Source organism: Microtus ochrogaster, linkage group LG7_11 (assembly GCF_000317375.1).
Source record: "Microtus ochrogaster isolate Prairie Vole_2 linkage group LG7_11, MicOch1.0, whole genome shotgun sequence".
NCBI classification, from domain to species: domain Eukaryota; kingdom Metazoa; phylum Chordata; class Mammalia; order Rodentia; family Cricetidae; genus Microtus; species Microtus ochrogaster.
Genome location: NC_022032.1, coordinates 11,783,368 through 11,796,232, shown reverse-complemented (window position 1 = coordinate 11,796,232; position 12,865 = coordinate 11,783,368). Strand labels below are relative to the sequence as shown.

Sequence of the window (12,865 nt, the reverse complement as noted above, 5' to 3'; positions counted from 1 at the left end):
AATCATCAGGTTAGAGACCAATGCCACTGACCCAGGTGTTGTAGGATTTTTTTTTCTTATTTGGTCAAAGCAATCATTTTATTATATTCCTTTTCTATTTCTTCGAATGGTGGATGCACACTGGACAAAATGCAAACTACACAAATGCTACAGACTGACAGTTAAGTCTCCCTCGTGCTTTTTCCCTTAGCACTAAGTACCTTTGATCAGAGGCCTTCTCTGTCAGCAATTTCTCACGCATTGTTCTAATAACCCAAATAAATCTGCATGCGTGGGCGCAAACAGCATCCGTTCTTTGGAATACTGCTTTTCTTTCATGCCTTGGGTAGAGTTCATCTACTTCATTCTTCTGAATGGTGGTGTCATAATACATTATTGGCAGTAAGTATCACGATCTAAATAGCAGTCTCTTGACAGACACTCAGGTGATTGTAAAGCTTTGCCCACCACGCTGCTACAGCAACAGTAAACTTGAACGCACATGACTTTCGTGACTTGAGTCCACTTCCTGACAAGTCAGGTTTAAGGAAGTGTTATCTACTAGAGTAAATGTGGTTCTTCCCCATCTTTGATGTATGTGTTTCTGTGATGTGCACATGTGTGTTTATACATGTATGCACAAATACACGTGTGTGTATGAATGTGGAACCCAGAGGTCAACCTTGGATGTCATTTCTCAGGTGCCATCCAACCTGTTTTTTGAGAAAGGGTCTCTGATTGGCAGGAGGCTTACCCATGAGGCCAGCAAGCTGGGCAACAAGCCCCAGGTATGAAACTATATCTCTTTCCCCCAGTACTAGAATCATAGATGATGTTGTCACACCTGATACACACACACACACACACACACACACACACACACACACACACACACACACAGTCTCCAGGCTTGCACAGCAGAGCAAACACTTAATGATGGTGCCATCTCTCTAGCACAGATCTCTGTGTTTACTGTGTAGTTCTTTGGGATTTCACAAATACCTTTCTGGTATCAGAGAATGGCAAGTCTGAAGAAAGTTTAGAAATCAGAAAGGTTAGAAATTCAAAATCATCTTTAATTGTGTATTGAGTTCAATCAAGGCTATCCAGGGCTACACAAGACCCTATCTCAAGACAAAAAAAGAAAGCCAAAGTAAGACACGGGGGTGGCACAAGGGCCTCCTTGCCCTCTTCCAGCCTGAAGTGGCGTTTGCTCTTGGTTCCTGGTTGATCATACACACACAGCTTATCAGGGTCACCACAGCTGTCCTTCCCACCTGGCCCTGCTCAGTTAGTGACGGGCAGGTTCAGTTAGGGAGGGAGCGTTGGGTGTTCCTGCCAGCAAGGCTAAGTGAATGATTTATGTTTCTTCCAGGAGTCTCAGGTTAATAACAAGTGAGAGAGGCACAGTGCGGGCCAGCAGGCCTTCCGTGTCTGGGAATTCTCCCTTTGTAGCTCAGCAGACACTGATCCAGAACCAGCCAGCGTGCGGCAGGGAGACCACACTGGACTCTGCAAACCTGAAGTCCTCGGGTCTCCTGTCCCAGGCTCCCCAGGAAAGTGCCTCTGCTCCCATGGACTGGGTCAGGAACGGGGACAAAGTTTACAGATGATTCATTTCCTCTCAGCGCTAGCAGGAGAAGTGGAGGGGGGAGGAGGGTTGTTTCCTCATCCCCTGGATTAAAAAAAGCCAGGGACATGATACCTGCCTATGAGGCTCCTTGAGCCCAGAAAGCCTCTGCTAGTGAGTGGATCCTTGGGCTCAGGAGCAAGAAGGCAAGTGTTTTTAGATACATCTATGTCCTCATCTATTTGCCTTCTGGGTACCCCAAAACAGCCAGTGTATTACCACCGGGGCAAGGGCTGGAAGCGAAGGGTTGAGAGTGGAGTGAAATTTGAACATTCGGTTAGAGCTCGAGTCAGTGCCTCCGGGGTCAGAGGCCCAGAGACCGGGTTCCTTTCCCATCCCAAGTTCAAGATGCCAGCGGGGCTGCCACCAAGTCATTGTCTACGGCCGTCTGCTCCTTAAGCTCTGTTCTAATGTCCCAAGCTTGACTGCTTTTGTCCTCATCTTTAACCTCAGCTGTCTGGATGTCAACAACACGCCCCTTTACTTTGCTTCTACTTGGGATTGAGGGCAAATGACAGGAATAAACTAGTCATATCCAGCTGAGTCACCCCCAGTTAAAAAGAAGAAGGAGGAGGAGGAAGAGAAGGAGAAGAAGGATGATGAAGAAGGAAGATACAAAGAGAGAGAGAGAGAGAGAGAGAGAGAGAGAGAGAGAGAGAGAGAGAGAGAGAAGATTGTGCCATTTGGAATTCTACCAGTAATGATCTGTAATTTCAACCTTCCTGAGCGTGCATTTTGTCTGCAAGTCACCCCAGAAACCCCCAAACAATCTCTAGGCAGATGGCGTTTGTGCTTCTGTCATTCCCCTCTCCATCTCTAGTCCCTACACTGGAGGCTGGTCACCTTTCCAATGAGGAACAATGGGGGCACCCTAGTCCATCCCACATGCCTTCCGTAGATGGCCAAGGAGAATCAAAATGTCAAATACAGGCCCCATGCACCATGTTCAGGCCACCGAGAGGAAGAATGCCCGACCCTCTTCTGTGTTCCCATGGCAATCCTGTAGGAACTGCATTGGTGGGAAGTTTTGATTGGATCCAAAGTCTATAGTTGCTTGGGGAACCCTGGTAAAAAGTTTAGGTATTCAGAAGCAGGTGCAGCTCCAAGGATTAGCATATGTGAATGTTTGCCATGATGTTCCAGCTAATGGAGGGAGGCAATGCAGAAATGCTCCTGCATCAGACACCTGCCCAGCAGAGGGAAAAGCATGAAGAGGAAAAGATAATCACACAACGTTTATCAGTGATGGTTGACTCACTTGAAGTGTAGACTTCATGTATCCAACTGGGGCATCATATACACAGGTAAAGATTTTCATTTTTTTTTAAAAATACAAATGCATCTGGAGAGACAGTATAGGTGGCAAAGCTGCCTTTGAGCTCCCGAACCAGTGTATAAAAAAAAAGGCACGGCTGTACAAGTTTGAAATTCCACCACTAGTCTTGAGGAGGAGACAGGCAGACTCTCCAAGGCTTGTCCATCTAGACTTCTTGGTCAGTTTCAGGTCAATGAGACTATGCCTTAAACCTTAAAACAACAACAACAACAACGAAATGTGGATGACACTTGAGTCTGCCCTCTGATCTTTACACATATGCGCACACATATGCACATGCCTGTACAGGTGCAACTAGGCATACAAACCACAGGCCAGTGAGAAGGCAGCTGTAGACACCCCAAGCTCCTATCGTATCTCCAGTGTGGATAGACTTGAGCTACCTGGAAACGGGTGCCAAACTGTGACCTTCTATGCAGAAGACCTTCTGTGACTTTTCCAGCATATGATGGAGCTGTCACTCCGGGGTGACTCTGACATTTTCCTGATTCTTTCTTAGAGAACCATTCTTCAGCACTGCTCTGGCGCAAACAGCCTTCGAATGCTGTGTTGACTAAGTTTCTATTTACAGCAGCCGCTACAGGCTGCACTTAGCAAAGCCCGAAGAAGACACGCCTTTCCTGACATCCAAAATGCTTTCATAATTCACAGGTAAGCCATTGGTCCAGGCCTAAAAAGACAACCTGAGCGACTTTGGCCAATGGCCAGAAAGACTCAAATTCAATGGCAAACGAAACTTAATCCTACTACAGCCTGGTTATATGCTGGCATTGGACAGCTGTCTCCAAATTCTGACTACAGTGAACAGCAGGAAAGGCTAAGAAAGATTTCTGGGAACTAGGCAAACGCTCTAATGTTGAGCTATATTCCCAGCTGAGTAACTTTGCATATGAACCAAGACTAAGGGTTCCGAACACCATTTCCCAAGTTTTCCTTCCGGTCTCCAGTGTCACACACAGCATACCCAGATAGAGAGGAACACCCAGCACCCCTTTAGTGTGCATGCTTCTGATGACAGAAGGCTCCAGCATCACCTGTGGCATGCTGGATGGGTCTCCCAAAGGCGGAGGGAGGATGCATACGGGTTTGATATCTTTATATTTAGAAGCAAAGAAGGAGTCGGGATTTCAACGGTTGGGAAAAACAGGTTAGTCCCCACTCAGAAGGCAGGGCAAAAGTTCAAATGTGGCAGCGTGAGGGTTACCTTATGATAGTCTTCTCTTCTTGCTGGGCTTAATAGGTACTTCCACCGTCTCTACAGCCAAAACAGAGCTGGGCTTACGGAGGAAGTGGTCAGCCCTGTTTGAAGCCACAAGTGAGCATCATTCAGCTCTTCTCTGCTCTATTCTCTGCCTACAGCCAGGCTGGAGCAAGTATTGAGGCAGAAGGCACAGTCCTTCCCAAGATCTCCAAGCTCTGCACATGTATGTTAGTCTCTACCATAAACATGGGTGAAAAAAACCCAACTGAATGTGTGTGTGTGTGGGGGGGGGTGCGTGGGTGCACATGCTTGCATGCAAAACTTGGAATATTCTACCGATTGACACTTGACAAGCAAGTATAGCCAGGCAAACAGCCGTAGAAATGTCTCACTTATTAGTTAATGTGTTGGGAGCAGTGAGACCCCAGATCCTGAATTTCTTGTAATTCCCTGATCCGAGTGCCTACAGCTGCTCTGAGCATGAGACCTTCAGGAGTTCCTGATGGCAGGAGAGTGGTTTCTGGTGGGTTTGGCTGGGGCGTGGCTATCTCTATATAATCTGCTTCTGAACACAATAAAGGGAGCATTCTTGGGGAATTCAAGGGTGACCCGTGTCGCTGTCCCTCTGTCTGTGTGTGTCTGTGTATTTTAACCTCCAGCCCCCCTTGCCCAAAGCTGGTGAACTGGATGCCAGAGCACAGAACGCAGACACGGGGGCGCAGTGCGCGGCAAATGTTTCTTAAGCATCTACTAAATGTGAGACAATAAAAACAAATTCAAGTGGGAAAAACTCTGTCCAGACCCTGGGGCAGTTTGATCCCTTGTTAGAGATGAGGAAGGTACAGCCAAACCACCTGTGTTGGCACCTTGGCAGGCACGAAGAAGCAGTCAGGGAGGTTTCTGCCAACCAATGGGTAAGGTAGGGGCTCAGGGGTTCTCAAGCCTCGCAATTTTCCAAAGGGAAGTTGTGCAACTTCTCATTTGTTTCCAGAATCTGAAGAGGCTCCTCATCACATGTCCAAAGGGACAAAGCAGAGCCGTCCTTTCAGAGGAACGCCTGGCTTTTCCAGGAAGATAAACGTGGCTAGAGTTGGAAGCATGTTATTAGCATTTTGCAGCTGGATGGAAAATGTGGCATTTGGGAGGAATCTCTCCGGACCGTCCCTGCAAGCGACAATATGATTTGCACGGGGCGAAAGGTCTCAGTTTGGAAGACAGTTCCCAAGTCTCCTGTGCCAGCCAGCGTCCCGCTGGGGCTCTGGAGTCGGGGCCTTTTGCCTCTTGCCGTGACACAGCCAATGAGGCTTTCTCCTCGGGTAGTTAAACTGAAATTTCATTCAAATCACTCTTCATTGTTGGGAGAAAGGTAAGCTGACATTTTCAGAGGACACACCAAGGATGACGACTTGAAGGACAGCCACACGTTAACACACCAACTCCATTTCTTCCAAGAATCTCAGACATTCTAACCAAATCTCCCCACGATCCCAATTTAGTTTTCCAACAGAACAGCTTGAACAAGTATTGGTAAGTGAGCGGTTTAAATGAAGGTCACAATGAAAAAAATATATATATGCAGCGACTTTAAAAACTGAGTTACACTAAAGGTTCTGACTGAAAGACTTCAAGTACAAAAGTGTATACAAGTGAATTTTAGGGCACCCGAGAGATTCATAATGAAGTCGAGAACAAGACGGGGTGTCGGGGGAGAGACCTTTCACAGCTTATCTCCCTGCCCTGGTTGATATTTAATCATAGACACATACGAGCTTATTGATGTAATAGTTTAAGACTCAATTTAAAGAAAACCATTTAAGATAAAGCCTCTTTGCTGACAGGGTAGCTCAGGATACTGAAAGAGAGTATTTAAACAGAATATATTTTCCTCTGCGACAAACCCCTGTCCTTCAGTAACATCTCCGAGGGCAGAATGCCCGATTCAGTTCCTGATGGGCTGGGGGTATATACGGTGTTAGGACAGTTACTTATATAATATATTGGACTGAATCTATGGATTCAAGATCAAGCGATCTAATAAGCCCATCTAATCTAATTGAGCATACCATACATTCAATTTAGGTAGACAGTTGCTGGAGGATCTTTTTGAAAAAAAAAAAAACGTGACCTCTTCTGCAGAGCCGGAGGAGACTGTCGGGGAGGGGGACGAGGGCCTGCTGAAGGTCATGCTGTCACTCAATCTAACCACAGGCTAATGTTTGTGGACTTCCTGTCTCTCGCCTTGACAGGCATTCCTACCCCTCCCCGCCCCCTTCCTGGCTTGTTCTCTCTCCATGCCTGTGTGGAACTAGCCACGTGCCCTCTGAAGAAAGGGGCTGGCAGTCTTTTCTGGGTCTTCAGCATCTGGAGTCATACCCAGCCCATAGCTGGTGACAAACAGCTGCCAGACGAACGACAGAGCGTGTACACAAACACCCCCACCCCCACCCCACACATATGTATGCATTATTTTAAAACCTATTGGCATTGCTGAGGAGGAAAACAAGCGGATTGATGCCACAGTGTTTAGTTACGTTGCTCTAGCCCTGGCTTGCTAGCTATAAAATAGGAATCAGCAGTGCATCTGGATCTTGTATCGGGTGAGGTTCTACCGTCCCCTGCAGGGGTAGAGCCCTCTGCCCTGTTCCATTGCTGGCTGCCTTTTTTTCAACAGCAAATTCTGACCTCTGTCTGTTGAATCACTCAGTTAAAAGAGGGATGTAATCATAATATGACAGTAAGTCTGTGTTTATCTTTTGAGTTTTGTCGTTTTGAGTCAGCGTCTCTTTACAGGAGGCTGGCCTGGATTCCGATCACATTGAGAAGGATGACTTGGCACGCCCAGTGTTCTTGCCTCCCCCCAGCCACGCACTGGGACCGCAGGTCCAAACCACCACCCTTGGCTTTAGGTTTGCATAGTTCAAGGTGGCCACTTCGAGCATAAGCTGGCCATTTAGCTGATGAGGTCCCCTCAGGTCACCCATCGGCTCTCCAGAACAGACCCCACTACAACTGCATTTGTTGTGACCACTGCTGAGACCACTCTGTCCTACCCAGGTGACTGTCTGCTTAGCACAATGCCCGCACAGACAACGTGTTCTAACAGATGTACTAGCAGGGATACAAGATCTGATAAATGTAGAAAGTGGAAAATTTTACAATAATATAAAAATACCATTTTGTCACTTTAAAATTTTGACAAACGCCTACTTAAAAAATTTATCGGGTTTAAAATATATATATGGGGAGAGGTTGTTTTTTTTTCTTAGACAGGGTTTCTCTGAGTGTCCCTGACTGCTTGGAACTCACTCTGTAGACCAGGCTGGCCTTCAACTCAAAGATCCACCTGCCTCTGCCTTCAAACGCTGAGATTAGAGGTGTGTGCCACCACCAGGCACATTTACATTCTTATAAAATTTAAATATTTCTTTTGCTATGAAACCTGGACAGAAGATCTCTAATTTTGGCCACCAACCGTGATAAATTCCTAACAACTATCCATAAGCTACTGCTGTGATGGAATAGTCTGGAATGACTTTTTCTTTAATACAGGCCACATCATGGATGCAAAAGCCCAGGGAGATGCATTGCTTCGCCAGCGAGTTCTTGCTGCAGAGAAACGCAGAACCCAATGATGTCTTTTGAATGTCCTCAAGACTCCAGAGAGGCTGACACTAATTCTCATTTCACACAACTTCAGCTTGAACAGATGCCACGTCCCTTCTGATTCGCTGCCACGCTGTCTGTCCTAAATGTCAAAAAGTTACAACGCACTAGTGTTCCTGTTGTAAGATAAAGGCAGATAAGAACCTGAGGGCAAGCTGGCAGTGTTGGCCCATTCCTTCAATCCCACCACTGGGGAGGTAGAGGCAGGTGGATCTCTGGGTATGAGGCCAATCTGATCTACAGGAAAGCCAGGAAAGCCAGGAAAGCCAGGGCTACAGAAAGAAATCTTATCTCAAAAACAGAACAAGCAACCAAAACAAAAGGATCTGAAAGCGAGTGGACCTGAGCTGAGGTGAGAGGCAGAAAGAAGGGTTTCTCTTGTCAGCTTCAAAACTCAGCCCTGCTCCAGACCCATATGAAAGAGCAGAAGCCAGTGTGCGAAGGGTCAGCATGCCTGGCTGGGGAGGAACCTACGTTTGAAGGGTCTTGCACACTGAATATCTCACTTGTGCTAAAGCAATGACTATGGGAATAAATTCATTTTGACTCCTGCTATTCAGAAATTAACGTGAGAAAAACGCCTTTACTGGGTGCCACCCCTGCCCTCACAAGATGCAGGTGGCTCTCTGCGCCCTACTCTACACAGCTTCTGAATGTGCTGCACCCAGCTCCCAGCAGCACAGCTCCCCTTACCTGCACCCAGAATAGCACATCAAGCTGTTCTGCTTTCCCAGCATGCTCAGAATAGCACATCAAGTTGCTCTCCTTTTCCTAGGATGCAACACTGCCCTGCACCTTTGGCTCCTCTTGACCGGTTTAGCATCCTGGAAAATCCTTGTTCCTCCTCTCCTACATCCTCTTGTCTAACCATACCCGTCTTCCCAAAAAAAAAAAAGGGGGCTTTCTAGAACCCTCCCTCCATTTTCATTCTAGAAGCTCTAGTGTTCAGAAGCAAGCTGATTTCCCGTCTAAGCCCATCCACCCATGTGTCATGCATGTTTTAATCTTATCTTTCCCAGCACTGAGAACAGACATCAGGGTTTAGGATGAAGCACCTCAGTCCAGTCCTCATGGACCAGTCTTGTGGTGGCTGAGGGCGGCGTGCATTGTGGATAGATAACCCTGTTAGAACTCATCAGGGTTCTCAAGAGAGTGAAGGAGAACTGGCTGGCATGGGAGCAGGGCTCAGACACCCAGGCCTTTAGGAGATAATCTGCCTCATTGAAATTTTGCACAGTGGGATGGGAAAAGGAAGGAGATATGAGTCCCGAACAGCTACAGAAAAAAAAAGGACAATCTTGCTTCTGCTACATTTCCCCCAAATCCAGACGAATACATTTCCTATTTGTGAGTGAGAGCTAGCAGAACTTTCTCATTAGAAAAGTTAGAATACACATTTGCTGACAGAAATGTGCCTTGGGGTTCTCTACCCCAAGAAGAGGTACTTCCATAGAATGAGGACGTCACACCAGCTGAGGTATACCCCTAACATGCTAAGGCAGCCTAGGAGAAGAGCAGGAGAGGATGCACACAGAGCATGCCCAAGGGGTGAAAGGTCATAAACACCACCATGACATCCACAAGGGAAGAAAACCTCAAGCTCCTTTCTGGGAACATACCTAACAGGACACATCCACATATTATACTTCAACGGTTAATACGGAATAGGGGCGGGCAATCCTTCATGTTTTAATTAATAAACATTTGCGCAAACATCTACTGTGTACGTGTATGCATACATGTGTAGGCATGTAAATGAGACACCAAGATATCTGACGTTCCAGGGTCCTCAGTGGACAGGAATGATATAAATATCTAACTTGTGACTCATTACTCAGAGAATCAGAAGCCTTTCAACATACTTTGTGTGTGTGTGTGTTTGTGTATGTGTTTGTGTGTGTGTGTGTTTGTGTGTCTGTCTGTGTTCACACACATGTGTTAGCTGCAGCAGCTGCACCGGCTAGCTGGTAAGCCTCAGAGATCCTCTGATCTTTGCCTCCTTAGTGACCAGGATTGAAACCCAAACCTTTATCTTTGTCCAGCAAGTACTACATGAGAGAGCCATCTGGTCAACCCTCAACATATGTTTGAATGTAGCCTCCTTCTACCCTGTCACCAAGCCAGTGCGCTTCTAACTGCCTAGGGTGACACAAGGAGGTAGCTTGTCATGTTCTTAAAGGGCAAACTTCCCCAGCCCCTGGGAAGGGTCTACTGCTAACACAAAGCAGCACCAGGACTAAAGGCCTTGCTTGAGCCTTTCAAATCCTGGCAACTGACTCGGGTCTGCTTTGCAGACTCTGCAGATCAGAAGCCCGTCTGTTGAGGACTGCTTTGTTACCTCCATCGCTGCAGGTCCTGGAGTCAGAGGCGAGGCTGTCCGTGGAGCCCGTGGTGAAGCTGACGTGGGCCCCCCTGAAGGACGGGCTGAGGCTTTCTGCAGAACCCTGGCTCACTTTTTCCAAGTCAGAGCTGCTCTTGTTCATTTTTAACAGGTGCCTAGAGAGGGAACAAGCAATGGGCGTGAGGATGTGAGGTTCAGCTGGTTTCCAATGAGAGACCTGCTGATGGGTCACAGGTCTCCCATGCTCTCAGAAACTGCCCAGCACCAGGAAGTTATACACAAAATAATCCTGGGGGAACAGGAACACGGGTTCTTATGAAATATTATGCACAAGAATACTGTTTGCTGAGACTGTCTGGGAGAAGAGTAAATGAATTTGGACAAGCTCCAATGCCCCATCTTGGGAGGGACTTTACATCTGATACCCTCTGCTATCGATGCCATCTAATATATTCTGGGAAATTTGGCTTTAAAAAGAAAAACTGGGAACAGCGGCACCCAGTACACTTCAGAGTGACGCACGGAGAGTGTATAGAGAGTTACAGAAACTGGATGCTTTTGCAAGCCCTGGACTGAATTGCCAACTAGGCCTAAAACCGTGGGCAGCCTTTGTGCTCTTCTGCCGCAGCTTTGGTGGTCTGCTCCTTGGACCCAAGGAAAAGCTTCTTTAAATTTTAACCAGACTTCCCATGAAAAGCTTAAACGGAATCAAACTACCCCTTAAGCCCAAACTGCCCTTTTGCTTCCTATGAGACGGTTTGTTCTATGACTTAGATAGCATTACCGACATATAAGAAACAGGAATTCCAACTGTAGGAACAAAGCTCTTGCCTCAAAACAAGCAGCACCAGGTCGAGTGTTCAGGTCACTGAACCCTCTTTCCTTCCTTAAGAGCCACGTGACAAGTCACTGGTCACCTGACAGTTGCACTGTGAAGTGAGACAGACCCACCATCAGTCCAGTTCTGCCCCATTTGCCTGAATGGAGGATACACCTTGACATCCTCTCTGTCTTACTATGGTGGACCACACTGCAGTATCTGCTGCAGGAAACATTCAGTGCGGTATTGATTAGGCAGCAGAACTAACTGCCCTACTTAATATCCACGACCTTATAGTCAGGCATTGAGAGATGCTTTTTTTTTGTGGCGGGATTGTCTTGCTTTTATTCGAAAGGTTTAGAGAAAGCTTGTGCGCGATCATAGCAAATGCTCACTGGAAATCATGTAGCTCCCAACCTCGAGACCTGTATTAACATTTATTTTAAAGCCTTCAAATATTGTTACCATGACGGCAATGGGAAGAGTAGATCTTAACATGTTAGAACCATGTCAAGATCTGGAAAACAAGACAAGACTAACCAAGAAATAAAAGAAAACAAAAACAGCAAAATAACAATGACGTCTTCATGCTATGGGAGTAATGGTCTTTATTTAAGCTTCAGCAACATTAATAATATATTTTCCTCATCAGATATTTCAGCAGCAACATCACATGGTTTATAGAGCATAAGCAGCCTCCAAAGCTGGTCTGTTTGAAGGCCTTGGCCCTTTGTGTAGCAGAGTGTGAAAGTGGAGACTTTGGGAGGTAACTGTTGGCTTTGGATCTCTGACATCATGAATGGATTTAATATAAATTCAGATACTACTGGGGTTTGGCGAGGCAATGGAGCACTTGGGAGATGAAGCCTGGCTGAAGGAAGCAGGCCATAGGGGACACGTCCTTTATGTATGCTTTATACCCAGCCCTTTCTCCTTCTAGCTTTCTGTTCCCAGGCTGCCATGATGTGAAGCGTCACTCTGCCTCCCCTCCTGGTACCAATCAAAACATACTGCCTTGCCCTGGACCTGAAAACAATGGATCCAAGTCATCAGGGACTAAAGCCTTTCCTCCTTCAAGTTAGTTTTCTCAAGTATTTAGTCACTGTGATGGGATGAGAACAGAAATGGTTTTCTCAGAAGTCACAAGATGAAGCTTTGACAAGGACAGCTCCATGAAGGAGAGAGGCTGACTCCAAAGTGTTCTCTAGATTTGCCCAGTCCCCAGACCTAGACAATCAGGGACGAGGGAGATGGCTCAGTGGATAAGAGTGATTGATCTGCAAGGATGAGGACTTGAGTTTGAATTCTTATCACCTCCATACATGGCAGGTGTCGCTGTGGAAGGCAGAGAAGGGGGATCCTGCAAGCTTGCTGGTTATATAGCCCAATGAAAGTGGGAGCTTCTGTTTTAGTGAGAGACTCTGTTGGTGTAGGAGGTCCTTCTGTTTTTGTGTTGCTTTCATTGGTTAATGAATAAAGAAACTGTCTTGGCCTAGTAGATAGGGCGGAACTTAGGTAGGTTAGGAGAAAACAGAACTGAATGCTGGGAGGAAGAAGGGCAGAGTCAGAGAAACCATGGATCCTCTGCCAGAGATGGATGCTGGTTAGGTTAGCATCTCCAGTAAGCCACTGCAACGTGGTGATACACAGAAAATGAAGATGGGTTAAACTAACAATTAGCCAATAAGAAGTTAGAGCTAATGGCCAAGCAGTGTTTTAATTAATACAGTTTCTGTGTGGTTATTTTGGGTGTAAGCTAGCAGGGCAGACAGGACCAACAAGCGGTCCTTCCCCTTACAACACTCTGTCTTGGGGAGTAAGGCAGAAAGCAATAGAAGAAGAAACCTGGCTTCCTCAGGCCTCTGCATGACTAAGTGGGCATTTGTACCCCCCCC

At 46.6% G+C, this 12,865-nt stretch overlaps 1 protein-coding gene across 2 annotated transcripts in view; it reads right to left on the bottom strand.

Annotated features, from left to right (window-relative positions):
- The window catches only part of Prag1 (PEAK1 related, kinase-activating pseudokinase 1), a 56,103-nt gene that overhangs the window by 8,279 nt on the left and 34,959 nt on the right, over positions 1–12,865 (bottom strand). For both annotated transcript variants that reach the window (XM_005362528.3, XM_026786966.1), the window contains exon 4: positions 10,148–10,305. In XM_005362528.3, coding sequence (XP_005362585.1) covers positions 10,148–10,305 — 158 coding nt within the window. The remainder of the gene's footprint in view (positions 1–10,147; positions 10,306–12,865) is intronic.